At 38.1% G+C, this 22137-nt stretch overlaps 1 protein-coding gene across 5 annotated transcripts in view; it reads right to left on the bottom strand.

The window, feature by feature from the left end:
- Nucleotides 1-1741: 1741 nt before the first annotated feature.
- Nucleotides 1742-22137, bottom strand: part of LOC149216383 (uncharacterized) — a 51048-nt gene continuing 30652 nt past the window's right edge. For 4 of the 5 annotated variants that reach the window (XM_089392782.1, XM_089392780.1, XM_089392783.1 and 1 more), the window contains 2 exons: nucleotides 2827-3982; nucleotides 1742-1952 (listed from right to left, as the gene is read on the bottom strand). In XM_089392782.1, coding sequence (XP_089248908.1) covers nucleotides 1942-1952; nucleotides 2827-3874 — 1059 coding nt within the window. In that variant the 5' untranslated portion in view covers nucleotides 3875-3982 and the 3' untranslated portion in view covers nucleotides 1742-1941. Of the gene's footprint in view, nucleotides 1953-2512; nucleotides 3983-22137 lie in introns of those variants that run through there. The other variant, XM_089392784.1, reaches the window with a different exon arrangement.

Raw genomic sequence — 22137 nt, 5'->3', positions numbered from 1 at the left:
GAAAAAAATAATAATAATAATAAAAGAAAGAAACAACATTCAAATTATCCAATTCAACCAAGGCCCCCTCGGGCCTTCCTATACCCAATTTGAAAAAGTTATAAGGACGGAATAAATATCCTTTATTTCTACGAATAGATATTTGGTGAAAAGTTTTCGAGTTGTCTTTAGTGCGACTTTTTGGAAGCTTTTCCCGTGAATTTTTCTGGTCTAATTTCTCTAAAATCCGGCAAGAATATATTGAAATCACAAGTTTTATGGGTAACCCCTACATAATAGAAGTGCCCTAGGGGTTTTTCAGGGTGTTGGAATCCATATATACAATCAAAAAACTAGTTTATTTTTCTGCCGGATTCCGGCACTGAAAACTCCAAAAAGTCGCACTGAAGACAACTGCAAAAGTTTTGATTAAGGACGGAATCAATATCTTTTATTTCTACGAATAGATATTTGGTGTGGATGCTATGGAATATTCTGCTTCTCTGATTCTCTTCGGAGTAGTAGTACGCTAATGCCTTCGGGGATAGCTCTGCCTCCTCAACTTGGCCCACACTTCAGATGACATCTCATACGGTATCGGTAATGACATCATTTTTGACAGTGCTACAAATTCCCCTGCTTTTGAAAGTAGTTCATTTCACTTGGTCTTAGTTTATTGTTGGAAGAATCACCGCACCTCTATAGAATCCGTAATTTCCACCCTGGGGATCCTAGTTACTGGCTTGTAATGTTTACCAACACCTGCGAGTTTGGGTGTAACGGCAAACCTCCACATGGTATCAGAGCTTGGACTCAGGTTCGATTCCCCCAAGTTGCGTTTGAGGGGGGGTGTTGGAAGAATCACCGCACCTCTATAGAATCCGTAATTTCCACCCTGGGGATCCTAGTTACTGGCTTGTAACGTTACACCAAAACCCGCAGGTGTTGGTAAACATTACAAGCCAGTAACTAGGATCCCCAGGGTGGAAATTACGGATTCTACAGAGGTGCGGTGATTCTTCCAACACCCCCCCTCAAATGCAACTTGGGGGAATCGAACCTGAGTCCAAGCTCTGATACCATGTGAAGGTTTGCCGTTACACCAAAACCCGCAGGTGTTGGTAAACATTACAAGCCAGTAACTAGGATCCCCAGGGTGGAAATTACGGATTCTTTTGAAAGTAGTTCATTTCACTTGGTCTTAGTTTTTTTCACTATCCCGAAGACAATGTAATCTTGTCATGAGTGTTTGTATAATCTCAAAGTTTTTCCTTTTCCTTCTGTCAAAGGGTTTTCCATTTTTCCTAGTTTCCCTTGATGGGTGGTGATTGCTTTGTGCACTCCTTGTTAGATGGGGATTCTTTGCATCATTTTTTTGGGTGACTACGCTGAGTCTAGGCTGAGGCCAGCCTGTTTATTAGATGAAGAAAAACAGCGAGATGCTATCACTAGGATTGTGTGAGACTCGGTCAACCCTGGACACCCTTTAAAATAGTTCAATTTATACAAAGTGGCTTCCATCCTCAGCCCCTCCCCATAAAGTTTGAACCAGAGACCTAATATTATTAACATTATAGATATTTGTATTTTAAAATTCCTTTGACTTTTTTCTTTTATTTTCTTTTCTCTTTTGTCATACAAGAAAATTAATATTTTTTAAAAATAATTTTTAAAAATCTCTTTTCCTTGCTTTGATTAAAATTTGATGCCTCGAACATTGAATTAAACCCAAAAAGAAGAAGAAGAAGAAAAAGACGATGACTAAGAAAATTCCAATGTCTGTCAATAGAAGTTTGAATGACAAATCATTTATGTCTATGCATTGAGGCATGAATAACCAAGTAAAAATTACTTGGATAATATACCTTGAAACATTCACCCCTTGGTGACCATGTAAACGTTATAGTACTAATACTAGCCTGGAGAAAGCTTTTATGCAAACCATATTTACAGTCCCGTAAACTACGATGATCCTGAAAAATAAGAAAAGATCAGCATCATAACAATTCCAGACAATGCAGAGAATGATAACACATGCTAATCATGTAACTTATTCCACAGAAGCACCAACGTGTATGTAACTGAAATATTGCTGAAACAATAATGTGTAACTCGTTAAAATCACCGTGTTATATCTAAATAACTGATAAAGACATAACTCCAGAATGCAAGAATTGAAGATCAACATTTTAATATTAGAAAGATCTTGTGTAGATGTTAAAATCAAGATCATATATATTATATAGAATCCAGTAAATTAACCCGAAGGGTTAGCAGGTTAGCTCAATTAGTAGATGCCCATGCTGGGCCCACATATGTCTCGACTCTCGAGATCATCGGGTCCCACAGGGTTACCAGCCACATAGGTGGCGGAAGATCAATCCAAAAATTCTAGGGAAGAAGAGATGGAGCTTCATGAGGTCTGGATTGGTACCACCAACCCCGTTCTTCACTTGAGTGTGAGAGTGGAGTGAAATTATTTTCTTTGAAAAAAATTACAGCCAGTAATTGTATGTAGTGGATATACAAAAACTTTATGTAAGGTAACAATGGAAACCTTTTAAGCAATACGAAATAGTAAATAAATACATAAAGGTTACTCCAGTGATTCAAGAGAACATTGTTAGAGCTACAATGGTATGAATTCCTGAAAAATTACAATAAGTATTTTCGAAGAACTAATATTGTTTGCAACGATAGCATCTGAGTGGGTGCAGAGCTCTTAAGCACATGAATCAGAAGCAGAGATATTAAAAGACGCTGCTAAGGCTGCAGAATAAATTCTATTTCATCCATTACAAACAGTGGCAGATATGCATGCATAAAGAGAATAGAAAGACAATCAACCTTTCGTATCAAGGGACTCACAAATCTTCAACATTGCTTGACCAATAGTATTCAATGCCGATACCAAGTCACGTCGTGCTTTCACCTTCTGCTCCTCAACATTGATCATCCGTTGCACATTCATTGCATGGTGGTTCAGATATTTCTCATCCATCTCCATTCTCCGTTCAAACAGATTACAATATTTTTCATGACGTTTCATCCGCCCCTCCTCAGCCATCTTAAGGTTTGAAATGATCATCTTATTGTTCTCAGACAAGGTTGCCTTAATGCCAGCTGTTTTTGATGATGATTTTCGCTTTTTCCCTGGATATTGTTTATCTCTATCAGTAGAGGTATCACCAGGGCTCTGAAGTGGTGTCTCAGGCATTGTATTTTCATGCATTATCACATTCTTTGCAGGTGTAAGGCAATCTTCAAATGTTCCATGATCTGATGCGGATGTATCAATAATCATATCTCCAACATCATTTCCTTTCTGGCCAAAATGTTTATTCATTGCATCATATAGTTCCTTGGTATAATTAGTCGGCAGTCTCTTGTCCATCCGTTCTTTTGGTGTCATGTTCCAGTAGCTGACATGACCTGGTGGAATATTTCTTTCATAATGTCTAATCTTCTTATAGTCAGGTAGAATATGTTTCCATCTGTCCCGACATTGAGTGGCATTCCGGTCAAGGCCATTGTCATGACAATGAGCTGAAATGGTTCTCCATTTCTCAATGGCTGATTTCGTCCTCTTTATTGCACCACCAGCAGAGTGCATATTTTTCTCAACTAGTTTAGCATTCACAAGTACAAGGGTATCTGAACTTGTCCACCGAACTCTTCCCTTGTGTTCAGAAGACAACTTTCTCTTTCCCCGTACCTCATGCGGAATCACATCCCTTGGTTCCTGGTTAGATGGTAAACAGATTACATCTGCTACAGTTGCCATGGAGTGATTAACCTGTTGCTCCGAAATCTCATCTTTATGAATAACACCATTTGGATCATCAGGTCCCATTGGTGGGATACAAAGACCCTCTGAAAAAGTCTCGGCCAACATTTTGTCTCCCAAGGACTAGATGTTTTCAATGGCATGTTATGGAGACACCTGCAACAGGAATCTTGTATGTCTAGCACAGGAAAGTTGAATACATTGACTCAACAAATCCTGCAACCACAAAGGTAAAGATGTATAAACCATTGAAGATCTATTGCACAAGCACATAAGTTATTGCTGCAGATACCCATCCACTCTTGCCAAAGTAAATTATCTATGTGAAGAAGAAACTTCGGACATGAAAATAGCCAACATTTGGAGAACAAGCAATTCTGAACTGATCTCTGATAATAAAGAACTCACTTTGACAGGTATTGTAACATATGAGATCTAGTACTTAACCATGTTTCAGAAGGTTTGAAATATTATAGTGTGAAACTTAGATAAGGGTTGAGTTGAAGTTGAGCTTTTAAAGGGAGAAAAACACGGCAGTTTCAGATTTTCCCTAAATATGTCCCGTTCCAGATGGTTTCAAGTTTCAATCAAAATCACTAGTAGCTATTGATAGTTTGGTAAGGCAAGCAACAAAACAGAGAAGATAGAACCATTGCAAGCCGATACATGTCATAGAAACATGCAGCTATGCAACAACACAAAGTTATACGTGAAAAAAATTGAAATTACACAAGCTTTGAAACAAAGCACAAACTGGAAGAAGCAAACAATATGAAACTATCGTTGTGATAGCCACAAACCAACCAAAACTGCCACAAATAGCAGCCAAATCATAACCGACCACACAAGGGAATTGGATATTCCGAAGAAGAGGCTAGCCAGCTCTAGTTTTCCATTAAGCTAACCTTCCCGTATTTCCCGTTCCAGGTGGTTTCAAGTTTCAATCAAAATCACTAGTAGCTATTGATAGTTTGACAAGGCAAGCAACAAACCAGAGAAGACAGAACCCTTGCAAGCTGATACATATGTCATAGAAACATGCAACAACACAAAGTCATATGTGAAAAAAATTGAAATTACGCAAGCTTTGAAATAAAGCACAAACTGGAAGAAGCAAACAGTATGAAACTATCTCTGTGATAGCCACAAACCAACCAAAACTGCCACAAATAGCAGCCAAATCATAATCGACCACACATGGGAATTGGATATTCCGAAGAAGAGGCTAGCCAGCTCTAGTTTTCCATTAAGCTAACCTTCCCTTCACTATGGAAAAGGGATAACCTTTCCATTAAGCTAACCTTCCCTACACTATGGAAAAGGAACCTTCCCCACACTATGGAAAAGGAACCTTCCCTACACTATGGAAAAGGGATAACCTTTCCATTAAGCTAACCTTCCCTTCACTATGGAAAAGGGATAACCTTTGACTCTCTGGCTGGTGAAAAACATCGCAGGGTCTCCCCTTCTTTGAGATACACATGGTTAAGGATAATCCTCCCATTACTGAACCTTTATTATGCAGAATAATTCCAACACTGTAGATCACTGTTTGCAGAAATTGTGTTGTGACACCCTTTGCTACAAAAGGACAACCCCATACCACAAGAAAATTCCTTCCCTCCCCTATGCTACTGGTTAGGAGTAACCTTCACTAATGGGAAAGGGCCATCCCTTTACTACAAGAAAAGTTATTTCCTGAGTATAGCTCAGACAAAGGCTCTTCTACAAGAAAGGTCCTTTCTTGAGAATAGCATGGATCCCCGGGATGATTGACAAACTTCATATTAATCAAAATTTTCACCATAAAAGCACACTCCATCAATCATTCATTGAAATGTCAATAATTTTTACTCTAGCTCAGTTTCACAGAAATATCATATATATCTTAAAGATACCTAATCAAAATACAACCATGAGCAACTGCTGACATTCGAATAAATAACAACAGTGAATCTGTACGTAACACATGAATGACTAATGCATACCTAACAGTATGATAAAACTGAAACAAACCAACAGAAATCAAGTAGACAGTGCTTGCCCCACTAGTTAGTAAACAGAAAGTACACATTGTTAGCAACTTTCATGCTAAAAAATCAAATACTTATAGAAACTGGAGAACGAATTTCCGACACAACTTGAATTCATAAATGTTTCAAACAAATATGTAAAAAATGGATTCTTGTTAAAGGTTGAAAATGTTCCTAATCTGTTGCTGAAGTTGTACTTCAGTTTCCAAGAGGGGGACAGTTACATGTACAAATTTCACAATATGTATAGTTCTTGATGGGTCATAAAGAGTTCTCTTTAGGAAATAACATTGGTGCATACAAAAGAAGTCAGACTTTCATGTCAACAGGCTCACAAATCTTCAACATTGCCAGGCCAATATTATTTAACCCTAAGACTAAAGTCACATTGTGCATTCAGCTTCTATTCCTCAGCAATGAGCATTTTTGCATACCCATTTGCATGGTGGTTCAGATTCTTTCCATCAATTTTCATTCTTCGTTTGAACATGCCACAATATCTTGGAATTTCATTTACCCTTCCTCGGCCAGCTTCAGATAAGAAATTATCATATTATTGTTCTCTATTAGAGTTCCTAAAATGTGTGTTCTTGAAAAATAGTTTATGATCCCTTCCTGTAAATTGGTTATCTCTATCAGGGGAGCAATCACTTGGGCAAGTTGCAACTACAATGAAGAAATCCTTGTGTACAGGCAAACTTTTTACAGGAACGTGGGATTCTCCAAAAGTTCTGTGATCTGATGCAGAGATGTCAATAATCATGTCTGCAGGATAAGTACATTGATCCTGGCCAAAGTGCATTTCCATTGCTTTAGCTACCATTACCCATGTATAATCTGTTGGCAATTCCTTACCCATGTGTTCTTTAGCTATCACGTCCAATAGCTCTCAATTACGGGGGCAGTGGGGGTGGTGGGGGCAGGGATGGGGGAGAGGGGGGAGGGGGACTATTTTCTCCAGAATGCTTCATCTTCCTGTAGTCTGCTAGAATTTCTTCCCACCTGTCCCAGCACTGAGTAATATTGCAATCAAGGCCATTCTTTTGGTACTGAGTTGCAATTTCTTTCCATTTCTCGATGGCTGATTTTGTCCTCTTTATAACACCATCAGTGGAGTTGCACATTTTTCTCAATTGTATTGCACTGATTTAATAATGGTGTCAGAACTTGTCCATCAAACTCTCCCTTCAGGTGAAGAAACGGAACTCTGGGACTATGTATATATCTTGTGGTGTAAATGCAGTTTGATCATGGCTAAAAGGAAAACTACAGATTATATCTGCGACAACTGTTATTGGCTTGTTAGATTGATGTTCAAATTTCAATTAACTTTGTAAATCACACCATTCACATCTTGACTTTCCATTAGTGTAAGATAGACCCTGGAAAAGGATCACACAACATTTTGTCACCCAAAGGAAAAATAACGTTATTAGTGTGTCAGTGAGCCACATCCAAAAGGAGTCTTGCTAATGCAGTACAAATAGGCTCGATGCAATGTCTAATTGAATCCTGCAAGCATAAGTTGAACTTCCATAACCCACTAAATTTTGCTGCAAAGAATTTGCAAATGGAAACAAAAAACCACATACATGAGATAAACAAAAATCAGTATCGATAAGAAGAAGCTATAGATGTACAATGAATGAGGAAGAGAGGAAACGCATGTTCTTAACTATCTTCTGGTAATAAAGAAAGTGCATCTGTTGAGCTCTATAATACTATAATGGATGGAATTACTACAAACGAACTTTGAAAGCAATGGAATAGGAAAGAGCTGAACATTTTAAGAAAATCAAGAAGTCAAAAGAACGAAGTTTGTTGAACACAAAGCATGTACAACATATACTTCAGAAGTCACCTTGGTATCAAGAATTTTGGATATAGATTATGAAGACAAGACAAGAGAAGCACATATGTTGCAATCATATTAAACAGAAAGCCTCAAAGAGTGATGCAGACAAAAACTTGGTGAATGCAGACTACTTACCTAATTTTATCTTTGACAAAATAATTTCCCAGCCTTACACAATGATACGCGAGGAGAAAAACATCTCTAGGATAGATCATAGAACTAGTTAACCTAGCTAATATAAATTCAGTGTCAATAAAATAACCCTTAAAAACAGAAGAAAGAATCAGTATTTCCAGCGATTTAAGTTGGCCAAGTTTGACAGGTTTCATGTGCAGCATTAACTCGATAAAAAAAGAAGCCTACATACTTGGAAAGGACATATTCGTACTAGTAGGATCCTCTAACGCATTCCAAAATAGTCACAAAAAATTGCAATAAAATTTTAATGAAAATAAACCCTCAGAAAAGGCAAATATAGTTCGTAACCAATTTTTGCACAGATGAACCATATTTTAGATAACATTTAAAAACCAGTAAATTAATATTTCAATTCCATATTAATCCAAATAAACTCATGCTGCCAATGGGCCTTGGTTCACTGGTGTGGTTGATGCAGTGGTAAGCCATCCACTAGGATTCCTTCTCAGGGTGATCTCGCCCACACAATTGGCATGTTAAAAGAGATTATTCTTAATGCAGATCCCTGGGTAATTTGGCAAAATAAAGCATCTAGGCCAAAGAAAGTCAGTGTTATGCAGTGCAGTCTCTCAGGTCATGTTTCTAGAAGCACTTTACCAACAACAAAAAAGCATATGATCACCATTACCAAATATTTGTACAGTAATGAATCCAACTTTAGATAGACATTCAACAATTTTTGCTTTCTCATGGAATAATGCCTACTGGTTGGTTCAGAAAATCTTCTTTGGCACCTAATAATAGTACATGCAGTGTTCCATGGAGATGCGTCCCCTAGGGCAGCAGGGCAGCCCCCATGTTTCCCATGCTCCAGGGAAGGGGTAGATGCATGGGGAAACATTTCCCCACATCCCCCTTTGGAGGAAACTTGGGGAAATGTTTCCCCAATGTGGGGGGATACATTTCCCCAAAAGGGGGGCGTCTAGGCACCCCTCTCCCCCAGAAGGGGGGTGCCTAGGCAATCCCCCCCCCCAAGATTTTTTGTCAACAACCCATGAAGATAGAAAACAAAACAAGGGTTAGAGATTTGAGAAGTCAAGGACCTTAGTGATTAATGGTAATATTAAATTCTTATAGTAATAATTTTTAACATTACTATTAACTGTTTCAGGATGTTTGAGAGTGGTTACAACCTCATTAGACTTCATATCAAGAAAGTAGAATTTCATATCCCATTCAGAATTCAGCAGACTTGATGGTTTTCAGAATTTCAGGATTTGCAGGATTATAGGATTTCCACTGGATTGCATGATGAAGAATTTGCATGGGATAAATTGTTATTGTTGGGATTTTATCATTATTATTTTTATATTTTAAAAGTTTAGAGACAGGAACCCCTATGCTAGGGACCCCAACATCCCCCTTGTGTGTCTCCCCACTCCCGTGCTCCCCCAACCCAGAATCTTGCTGGAACATAGGTAAAATGTAAAAGCTCTTAAATAGCATATTTATCAGTTTTCATCCCCTATAGTTTAGCTTTGCAAAGTGCACATAAATTCCAATATTTCATAGTAATTAGTACAGCAGCAGGTTCCTTTGATCATTTCTCTATTTTTCCAATTACACAACTTCATCTGTTAATCTATGAAATGTGAAATTACAAGTAACAATTGCTGCAATATGTCGAAGGACAAGTATGTACAGCTTTACCAAACAACTATTTGAACTGTATCTTGCTACTAAAAATCATCACAACTATCTAACGGTACATTGACAGGTTAGAAGGCATGACAAGCATTTGATTATAAGAACTATACAACCAAAAATTCATAACATTACTATGTAAAAGATTTTGTTACTTCAAATTAGGGTTAAACATGCCAAGCAAATTATCTGAAATGAGGTTAGCATGATGGAAAAAAATAAACAGTTTCCTTTTTGAAGCAGAAGCACACATGAAACGATTGCAGAAATAGTGTAAAATCTTGGAATTCAACTTACCAACCTTGCATTACTCAGAAAGAGACAGTCATTTCTACACTGTAATTGCCAAGAAGCCTTTAAAGAATGGATTAAACACTAAAAGGTGGATCATAGTGACCCAACAACAGATAAATATTTAAGCTAAAAACAAGATTGTGACGCGGGACTGATAGTATTAAATAGTTTGTTGTAAATAATGGCCCTTACTGTTAGAAAATCAGAAAGGCAGAAAGATTTTCTCTTGTTGATAATTACTTGTGATATCTTTGAGTTCTTATTATCTTTCTTATGTTATTATTTTATCTTAGTTTCATCAAGCAATTACCAAAAGCAAAACATGAAGATCAAGTACACCAGATGTAGGCACTCTGCCAAGGCTAAAACCCCTCTATAGGGGAAAAACCAGTCAAAAAACTCTTCCTTCAGTAGATTCAAAATGAGATAGGCCAAGACCTTAGACCTTCCTCCTCCACCAAGTCAGCCTTCCAATAAGATACAACAACCTTCAATAGTCTCTTTTTGTCCAACAGCTACAGCCCAACATCAACCCAGAAATTTCAGCCCCAACTTCACCAGAATTTCGGCCCAGCTTCAGATTTACCGCCTCCCAGCTTTTGCAGAATTTTGGCCCCCTGCAACACTCCAGAACTTCGCACGTGTGGGATAGGAGAGAGAAATTTCAGTTTCTTTTGCAAGATAATGACCTCCTTCTTGTCCCTTGAATTTTGCACATTTTTCTTGCCCAGAAGTTGCAGAATGAACTTGGTGAGTGAGTGCTCCAAATGAGGTAGAGGAGTTGTCTTTATATAGGAGTTTCTGCCCCATAGTTAGGCTGACTTGTTCAATTTGAGGCCAACTTGGTGGAGGAGGCCTAATTGACCTATTTTATATTAAAATAAATTTCTTCTTTGACAAATGAAGCCCAAGAAGGTTCTTTTACATTATGGCATGGATAAGGACACTTGACATAAAAACTAGAAGCCTGCAATGGAGCCTTTGACCTATAAACAATTGACCCAAACATGAAACCCATGCTTTAATAAGTCAATTTCTTTAATAATAAAATTTATTTTTCTTTCTTTTGACAAATATATTACATCATGACTTAAATACAATTATGAAGACCGACACTAGTTACATTCTTCAACACTCCCTCTTAACTAGGAAGATATTCATAATTACATATATATATATAGAGGTGCATGGAAGATCTCAAAATAAACTACGAAAAGTTTTAACACACTCAGTGTTGCGGACTAGAAACCTGACCAGGGTATTCTATCCGGGTGGGAATAAGGGGACTCAAACTTTAGCCAACTCTAGGTACCATCCGGCTTTTAAGCTCTACCACCAACCTAGGGATCTAGGTGCATATCCAAGGTCAAAGCTCCATGACCAACACATCTAGACATCAAACACATAGGTCGGCCAGATGTCTTCCCAAGCATCCTGCCATTAAATGCTTCATCTCTCTTATAAACTAAACCAGATATATCCACTTGTCCAAGCATGCTTCCAAAATGTTCAACCTTCTTACGGAGAGATTTACCTATACTAACACAACCCCAATCAATAATAAACTTTCAAATATATATATACAAGTAAACACAATTATGAAGACAGACACTAGTTACATTCTTCAACACTCCCTGTTAACTAGGAAGATATTCATAGTTACATATATATATATAGAGGTGCATGGAAGATCTCAAAATAAACTACGAAAAGTTTTAACACACTCTGTGTTGCGGACTAGAAACCTGACCAACGTATTTTATCCGGGAGGGACTAAGGGGACTCAAAATTTAGCCAACTTTAGGTACCATACGGCTTTTAAGCTCTACCACCAACCTAGGGATCTAGGTGCATATCCAAGGTCAGAGCTCCATGACCAACACACCCTCCCTCTTCGGGATCGAGACATCAAACACATAGGTCGGCCAGATGTCTTCCCAAGCATCTTGCCATTAAATGCTTCATCTCTCCTATAAACTAAACCATATATATCCACTTGTCCAAGCATGCTTCCAAAATGTTCAACCTTCTTACGGAGAGATTTACCTGTACAAACACAACCCCAATCAGTAATGAACTTTCAAATATATATATACAAGTAAACACAAGCCTTAAGGGTCTTTAATCATCCTGATGCCACTTATATCATCATCAAATTATCCATATACATTTTATCGGAGCTTTTTATTCTTTTATTTCTTCAGCAACACCTAATACAACCTCAGTACTTCCCAAGTCTTGCAATGAACATTTATCTTGAACTACTTTCATTTATTCTTACTTCAAGGTATTCACTGTCATAATATGCCCTCCCTCTCAACTGGGGAGATATACCCTTTCTCCCTCTTAACTTAGGGAAATCAACCACTTCCTTCTTCTATAACATCGGAGAACCTTTCACGACTTCATTCTTTCTGATGGCATCAAGGTCATCTTGATCATCATCATTCATATAACTTCCTTCATCATGTTGATTATTGTCATATGAACATCTTCATCATCTTGAAGATTATGTACCTGCAAAACCTTAATAGCAAGTACAACAAAGTACAGATATAGGAAAGCATGAAGTTAACTAAATCATATTACTATAATGGAAGCATTCAAACATTCAAACTTTTGACACCAAATACCTAAGCCTAGTTAGGTTCATAATCGATAAGAGACACATATTTTACATACTAAACTTCAATTTCTAGCTAGGGTGTTGTCCCAAACCCCTAGATTTTATCATCGAGACACAAAATCTTAGATATCAACAATTCAATCAAATTACAATCCAATCATAGTACTATAGATCTAAGACTTTAATATTACTTTCAGAATTGTATGACAGACTCTACTAGGGTTTGTTGCAAACCCTAAATTTTATTATCAAAGCAAATTCATGAAAACAGTATCATTATCTACTAGAATATCAATCTCTACGAAGGTTTTGTTACAAACCCTAGATTTTACAAATCAAAACATGAGGATAAACAATTAAGTATACTTATATCTAGGATTTCATAACTATGCACTAACAATATCTACTAGGTAAACCTAGGACACAAACATTAATACATCAAGGTTAGATATACAACAATTTTCACTGAGCTAGGGTTTCGATCAAACATACGAACATACACCTAGGGATTTATTCACAGGATCTTACTATAATTATTATAAAAGTTTTGTTCAGAAACCCTAATTCACAAAACCCTAAAGATCGGGTTTCAATATATAATTTAGAAACTAACAGCAAACCCTAAAGGAATAGGGTTTTTATCATAACAATACCAAAACCCTAAACATTAAAAAGAATAGGATTTCTAGACTTGATCAACAACCCTAAGTACACTAGGGTTTCATAATCAACATCGGCATACCCTTAGCAACAAGAGGCTAGGGTTTTATAGTGAACCCTTGGAGGTTAGGGCTTCACAAGAATGATCAAAATGGTAGTATAACGAGGGTAGATTCAATCTAATGATTAATCACCCTAACAAAAATCTTTAAGATTCAAAACCCTAAAGATGACGATGTCAGTAATATAAAGCAAATTTCAGGAGAGAATGAACATACCTTTTCTATGAAGAGAACCTTGTAACAAAACTTGCAGTTTAAGACATAACTTGAATTATTTTTTTTAACAAACCTTATAAGACTTTAGTTCTTGAAGGGCTTCCTTTGAAATAGAACTTCTTCATGCTTCAAATCTATCCTTTGAAGTCTCCTCCATAACTTTTGTGCAGTGATGCGGGGGAGCGCCCCCCCCCCCCTTCGAACCCGCTCCCGAAGCGCGCTCCGGGCGGGAGCGGGTCGGGAGCGCGCTCCCCAAATCGCTCCCGGACGGGAGCGATTTTCGGGAGCGCGCTCCCGTAAAAAAATTTGCGCTCCCTGGTCTGTGAGGGAGCGCTTCAGGGAGCGATCGCTCCCGCGCTCCCGAAGCGCTTTTTAATGCTCGGGAGCGATCGGGGAGCGATCGCTCCCTGATCGCTCCCGGGCATTAAAAAACGCTCCGGGAGCGAATTTTAAAATTCTGGGAGCGATTCGGGCGGAAAAAAATTCCGCGGACCCGAAAAAAAAACAAAAAATTAAACTAATTTTTTTGGATTTATAAGCCCAATGGGCCAAAACAAAATCATTTCAATGAGATTGAGCTTGAGTTTGAGAGCAAAGGAGCAAGGAGCAAGGAGCCAGAGCTGAGGAGCGAGGAGCAAGTGCCAAGGAGCGAGGAGCAAGCTTGCAGAGGTAAGTAACTTAATCATTTAGTTAGTTTAGCTGGTTAGGTAGTTAATTTGGTTAGTTTCATTTACCTGTTTGAGTTTAAAGATCATTAATTTAAATTAAATTAATAAATTAAATGAATTAATCCCAATAAACTAAATTAATTTGCAGATTCAAGACTCAAACCCTACCAACATCAAACACGATGGACCTGAGCATTTTTATTGGCATTTTCCTCTTCCTGGTCCCCTTTCTGGTTATTATGGTGGTGGAGAGTAGGAAACGGAGGGGGCCTGAAACTGAAGAGGTGGATGAAGAAGCCGGAGGAAGTCAAATAGGTGAAAACCCCAGTGAGGAGGATGTGGAGGGTGAACATGAGGGTCAAAAAACTAAACAAGACCAAACTCCATTGTGGAAATATGTTGAGAGGCCTGAAACAGGGAGAGGGGGTGGAACCACTAAATTTCATTGCCCCCATTGCAACACTGATTTCACAGGCTCATACACCCGTTTGAGAAGACACCTTTGCGGGAAAAGGGCATGGGATGGAGAGAAACAAATAGGAATCAGAACTTGCGACGCGGTGTCAACAGTTGATAGAGCCAAATACATAAAGGAAGAGGAGGACGCCCAATACAAAGCAAAAAGATCAAGGGGTTTCTTTGAACCAAGCTCACAAAGAACTCCTTCAGCATCCTCCCAAGGCAGTGGATATGGACATGGAGGCTCAGGGTCATCATCTTTACGCCGTAGAACCATATCAGATTTCCTTGATGAGGGGTGTAGGAATGATGTGGATTCAAAAATTTACAGGTTCCTCTATGCAAATGGGATACCATTCAATGTTCTACGCTCACCTTATTGGCACGAAATGGTTTCTGCCATAAATGATGCCCCTAAAGGATACAAGAGCCCTGGGTATGACAAGGCAAGAACAGTTGGCCTTGATCATGAAAAAGCAAAAATATCACATTCTTTGAATAAAATGACAAGTTCTTGGACTGACAATGGGGTGTCCATTGTATCTGATGGATGGACAAATGTAAAAGGCAAGCCATTGATAAGTGTTCTTGCTGTGTCCCGAAGTGGTCCCATTTTTCTAGCTGCACATGATTACTCAGACAAGTTCAAGACCGCTATCAACATTGCAGAAGCATTGCTTGAAACAATTGAGCGTATTGGCCCATACAATGTCATCCAAGTCATCACTGATAATGCTCCTAATTGTAAGGCAGCAGGAGCAATTATTGAGGATAGATACCCGAACATATTTTGGTCTGGATGTTTGGTTCACACATTGAACCTTCTGTTGCATGATATTGTCAAAAACAAAAATGAACAATACCAATGGATTGGGGATTTGTACAAGAGAGGAAAAAAAATGATAAAATTTATTACAAATCATAGCAATACCCATGGCCTTTTCCGCAGTCACTCGAGATTGGAGTTGTTGAAGATTGCGAGGACTAGATTTGGTAGCTATTACCTCACCTTCAGGCGCCTTTTGAAGGTAAGAGAGGGTTTAGCTAGCATGGTATCAAGTCCAAATTGGCAAGTGTTAAAGGAAAGGGCTACAAATGTAGCTGACATTGCAGGTTTTGAAACGGTGGAGGAGGCCGCTCTTGATGGGCAGTTTTGGACAGCTGTGAGACAGGTATTGGATTTCACCAAGCCAATTTATAACATGATTCGGTTTGCAGATACAGACAAACCAGTGATTGGCGAGGTGTATGAGCAAATGGATACCATGTTGGGGGAAATAAAAGACATTGTTAATAACAGAGATCCCGACTTGTACAATCTGATTCACGATTGTGTGTGTGAACGGTGGAAAAGGCTTAACCTTCCACTACATTGCTTGGCATATATCCTTACGCCAAAATACTACTCTACATCTTGGTTGGGCCAACCTGCAGCAGGGGGTGGTGTTAGGACCAAACCCCATTTAGATCGAGAGGTAACTAAAGGATATCTGGATGCATTAGAAAAGTTGGTGCCTGACAGGGAGGAATGTGCAGCTGTGCGCCTTGAAATAGGCAGATACTTCACTGGCAGTGGTTTGTATGGTAACTTCCATGCAATGGACGACAAAGATAAATTTGATTCTCTCACATGGTGGGAAACATATGGCGGCGACGGACTTTTGCGAAAATTGGCATTGAAAGTTCTTGCACAGGTTGTAAATTCTTCTTCTGCAGAGAGGTGTTGGAGCACCTACAGTTATATACATAATGTGAAAAGAAACAGGCTCAACGAAAACCGAGCAGAAAGCTTGGTTTATGTGCACTACAATTTGAGGTTGTTGAGCCATTACTGTGATCGGGCTAATGAAGATCCCACATATAAAATTTGGGACAATCACCCTGAGGACGACAATTTAGAGGATGGCATTGTACATATGGAAGAACTAGAGGATGAGCTTGTACGGGATGAAGCTGAAGCAGCTGCAGCAGCCATGCCACCTCCACCTCCACCATCCAGTAGCAGTTCTCGGGGCCCGAGTCTTGTTCCATTGCTGTCACCACCTCCATCGACACCCTCGCGTGGAGGCTCTAGTTCTGGTCGTCGGTCTGGGCGGGAGACTCCTAGAAGACCGCCAAGACCTACTTATACTCCTGGAGACTCTCGTGGCAAGGGCCACTTGTAGATTTACAGTTTACTTGTCTTTTTTAGTTTCTATTAGACTTGTCACTTTAGTTTTCATAACTGTTCAGTGTTGAGTTTTGAGTCCTTGACTCTTGACTCTTGACTCTTTCATATCATTATGACATTATGATATTTTTTGTAAACATTATATCACTGTGACAATGAAAATTTGAAGTTTGAAGTTGGGCCTTGGCAATTATAACTCATTGGTAATGATTGTGAATTATGAATATGATGCTTTGTGAAAGACTAAAGTTGTTTCATTTCATCTCATTATTCATGTTTCATTTTATAAATTTTTAACATTTCATATCATGTTAACAGTTAGAAGTTAGGACTTAGAAATATCTTCGATATTACTTCTTGTAATGGTTAAACTTGGCTTACAAGTACAACTTGTTACTTTGGTGATCAATGATGATAAATGTTATTGAATTGAATGTTATTTTAATTTAATATTTTACTAAGGTTGATGACGATTATAATTTCTAGATGATTGATGTGATATGGTTCAATGATCAATTTATGTTTTTTTATGTTTTTTAAGTCTATTTCATCATTCTACATGTTTTTGTTGACATATATGTATCAAAAATTAAAAAATATAAAAATATATATATATTTTTAAAAAATCGCTCCGGGATTCGCTCCCAAACCGGGAGCTTCTGAAAATGGTCGCTCCCGCTCCCGCTCCCGCTTCCGCTCCCGCTCCCAAGTAACATTGCTTTTGTGTAATCTGCAAACTTTCCTACCTAAGGAAATATATATAAAGAAAAAGGTTATTAGCATATAATACAAACAAATCTTAATGTGAGGAGGAAACCAAACATGAAAAGATGAAACAACGAACAAAATACTTATCTTTTGGTAAAATGGTGGAGGCTCCCTCTTAATCCAATCTTTTGAGGGACACCTACAACTTATCAAAATAATTCAAACATGTTCCAACAAGACATGTTAGACCTGCTTCAAAACTTAAAATAAAAAACTATGAGAGATATGTGAGAGAGAGGATTAGTAGTATAAGTCCTTTCTTGAGAAATAGAGGGCATCAAGATTAGGTGATTTCTCTATTAATGATAACCACTTGTGAATGTTTTTCACTTCAATAGATTAGGATCTTCTCTTTCGTTAGATTATTATAGTGTTCTTTTTCATCAAACAGCTACCAAAGCATAAACAAAATAGAGATAAGAGACACGAAATGTAAGCTATCAGATAGGGCCAAAACCTCTCCAACTTGAGAGGAAAACCCAAACGAAATCTTCTTTTTCAATTGACGAATACCAAGACTAAGACCCTTGACCTATTTGACCTCTCCAAGACCAAGTCACAAAACTTACTCTTCTTCCTCGAATCAACGATAGTCAAACTCCTTGTTTATTCCTCCTTCTCGGCTACCTTGTAGTGTTTCGGCTCCTAGGACAAACCTGCAACTTTCGGCCCTAATTCAGAAGCCCTAATTGCAGCACCTTCTACCACTTCGCTTGAATGGGGAGACTTCCTTCTACACTTCGGCTTGATTATTGCAATGTCTTCTCTTTGACTCGGCTTCTAGAATGAACTTACTAACCTTGGCCCTTCCTGCAGCAGATGATGCCTCTCTTCTTCACACGTGACAAGAAATAGTCCTAAAATAGACCAAAAGAAACACCAAAGACTTTGCTCTTCCTTCACTTTTCTTCTCTTGGATATAGGGTTGTTATTGACCCTTAAATCGAACTTATTCACACCTTTCTCACTCAGATTGCCTTGATCGAAAATCTTGCTTCTGAAATGAGGTCGAGCTGCCTATTTATAGTGGTTTGCCAATGTAAATAAGTCAACTTGACAGTCTGACGTGTCATTTGGAGTATTTTTATTATTTCATTTTGTAGCTTACTTGAAGCAGATGTTTTTGCTTGGTCTTGGAGGGCCTTCATATCCTTTTAATGACTCATACAAAAACGTAACATGCCCAAGAAGGGTCCTTCATACATGACATTGACTCAATTTGACTTTATGACCAAATCTAAGGGCTCACAATGGGAGCCATAGCTAAAATAAAATCCCTTGCTCATGAAACCCATGAGACAAGCATTAGAAACATAATTGTATTTTCTTCTTTACATTGATTACATAAAATCACAATTACACATGTCATTATGAAGACCGCACCTAGTTACACTTTTCAACACTCCCTCTTAACTAGGGAGGTATTCAAAATCGATACAAGGTACTTGGACATTCTCAATCTGAAGAATTCTCATAAGAAGAGTCGGATTGGTAACCCATTTGTTTAGCATCATATCAACCAACATTGTCACATAGCAAGGCCTTGACTAACAGCACTATCTCTCCACAAGATCTAAGCTCAATGTTGGCGAGACCAATGATGTATAAACACCCTCATCATTGTCTCTCTCGGAACATACCCACCCGAGTTCTCAGGGTGTGTTCCACCAGGACTATTCTTATCTTGGATTCCCAGTCCTCAAAGAATATCGGTCCTCTACGACTACTCTTATCTTGGATGCCCTAACTCATCCTCAAAGAGCATCGGATGCCAGATGTTTACCCAATCCTCCATTATGTTTTCCCAAGTGAAGACAAGAATGATGTGTCTATCTCTCCCTCTTAATTAGGGAGGACATACCTATTCCAATGAATGAATGTACCTAAACTCCCTCTTGTCTTAAGAATTTTGCTTCCAAATTTCTACAAAGTAAGAAACTTGTTTCCAGGCTCACTCTTAATTAGGAATATACAGCAACTTTCTTATGTTTTTCTTTTATCTTAGTTTCATTAAGTAATTACCCAATCAAAACTCTTCCTTCCGTAGATTCAAAATGAGATAAACCCAATCAAAACTCTTCCTTCAATAGATTCAAAATGAGATAAACCAAGACCTTAGACCAAAGACCTTCCTCCTCCACCAAGTCAACCTTCCAATAAGATACAGCAGCCTTCAATAGTCTCTTCTTGTCCAACAGCTACAGCCCAGCATCAAACCAAAAATTTCGGCCCCAGCTTCACCAGAATTTCAGCCCAGCTTCAGATTTTCGGCCTCCCAACTTCTACAGAATTTTGGCCCCCTACAACACTCCAGAACTTCGCATGTGTAGGATACGAGAGAGAAATTTTGATTTCTTTGCATGATAATGACCTCCTTCTTGTCCATTGAATTTCGCACCTTTTTCTTGCCCAGAAGTTGCAAAGTGAACTTGGAGAGTGAGTGGTCCAAATGAGGTCTAATTGTTTTCTTTATATAGGAGTTTCTGCCCCTTAGTTAGGTCGACTTGTCCAATTTGAGGCCTACTTGGTGGAGGAGAACTAATTGACCTATTTTATAAATAAATTAAATTTCTTCTTTGACAAATGCAGTGTTGCGAAAATTGCGATATAATCGCGATAATATCGAAAAATAGCAATTTTTTGAAAATGGCGATATTATCACCTGATTATTACGTGAATTTTTTTTGGCAAAAAATCGCAAAATAATCACGATAACTTGAAATTATCGAGATTATTACGAAAAAATCCCATTTTTGGGGAGAAAATCTTGAATTTTTTTTTTTGGTCGATTTTTTGATGAGGATGAGGAGCAACAGGAGGAGGAGGTGACACAACCTACCCAGGCTACCCCTGTCACCAGTAGAGGATGTGGTCTACCTCCTGTAGACCCTAGTTCTTCAGCCTCTAGAGCACAGCAGAGTCCACTGCCAACTCCACCGGTGTCTACATCTAGAGGGAAAGCTATTGCATTTTCTCGCAAGAGGGGTAGAGGAAATCAGTGGTATTAGTTATTTGGTTCATTTCATTGTATATGACATTATGACTCATGATATGAGATACATTATTATATTTTTTGTTGATATTTTGAGGCTAAGTTGGGACTCAGGAGTCAAGACTGACTGTTCAGGACATGATTCACTGTTATGTGTGATGTAGCACTAGAAATGATATTACACATCTTATACTAAGTCACCTGACACGGGGATTCGGGACACGTAGGATTCGAGATTCGTGGTTTCGGATTCGGACACGCTGACCCCCCAGAACAGGACATGTTAGGACACGTTATATATTATTTTATTATATATATATATATATATATATTAAAAATTAGATATTATCATATTTCTTACACAAATTTTAATTAATGATACAAATTTATTGATTTCAAACATAGATCTTCATCTATAGCTATTAGCATGCATAGTACATACAAAATTCAAATACATGTTAATCTATTATCTATTTCTTATGCTTGGCCCTCTTGCCACCACGAGAAATGTCTAATTTTTTAGTCTTGTTGGAAAATCAGGATCTTTGTCATTAATATCACCCTCTAAGCATTAATATCCAGAGGTATCTTTGTCATTACCTCTGTATCTGTATAGGGATCTTTGTCATTAATATCACCCTTTAAGCATTAACAAAAGATAGAACAAGCATAACATGTCAAGTCAAGATTTTGTTTGAGTGATGCGTACATTTTTAGGAGGGTCATCATACAGGAGTTTGACAACCAATGTCACTAACATCAAGGTACATAGAGGGATTGGTGCTCTTGATTAGATACGAGTTCCATACCCTAATACATGACAAAATTCAATGGAAACATTGCAATCCCCCAATCCTGAAATCCTGAAAAACTGATAACTCTGCTGGATTTTGAATGAAATCTAAAATTCTACTTTCTCCATATGAAATCCAATGAGGTCGGAACCACTCTCAAACATCTTGAGTCATTTCATGGTAATGTTTAAGAATTTAACATTACCATGAACAGGACACGTTTCCCAAAATCGCGACACGCTTTTGAAAATCGTGACACGACCTCGGATTCTGACGTGTCGGAAAAGGACACGACGTGTCATATGATTTGGACACGAATCCGGACCGAATCGTGTCGGATTCGCTGGATTCAGGATTCGTAGGGGGTTTAGGACGAATCCGGTGACTTAGATCTTATATATTAGTTCTTTTATCATATTTATGTGTCAATGTATGTATTCTATGTTGTAGATGCTTTAGATATTAAAAATTTGAAAAAAAAAATGAATATTTTTGTATTTTACGATTTTTTCCTGATTTTTACGATTTTTTCCGATTTTTTCCCTCGCCGATATTATCCCGATAACGATTACTGCAACATTGGACAAATGAAGCCCAAGAAAGGTCTTTTACATTATGACATGGGAAAGGACACTTGACATAAACCCTAGAAGCCTACAATGGAGGCTTTGACCTATAAACAATTGACCCAAGCATGAAACCCATGCTTTAATAAGTCAATTTCTTTAATAATAAAATTTATTTTTCTTTCTTTTGACAAATACATTACATCATGACTTAAATACTATTATGAAGACTGACACTAGTTACATTCTTCAACACCTACAATCAACACATCTACACTAGTCATGCAAGAAAATGCATAGACTAGTATTCAAGTGCAAAGGAAAACACATAAAATCTTAAATGGGAACAATTTTTGCTGCAAGCTA

This window comes from Pinus tabuliformis, chromosome 1_1, assembly GCF_031772625.1.
Source record: "Pinus tabuliformis cultivar Carrire ecotype Pingquan chromosome 1_1, CPIR1, whole genome shotgun sequence".
Classification (NCBI taxonomy): domain Eukaryota; kingdom Viridiplantae; phylum Streptophyta; class Pinopsida; order Pinales; family Pinaceae; genus Pinus; species Pinus tabuliformis.
The sequence above is the reverse complement of the archived record's forward strand: the minus strand, read 5'-3'. Positions and strand labels throughout refer to the sequence as shown.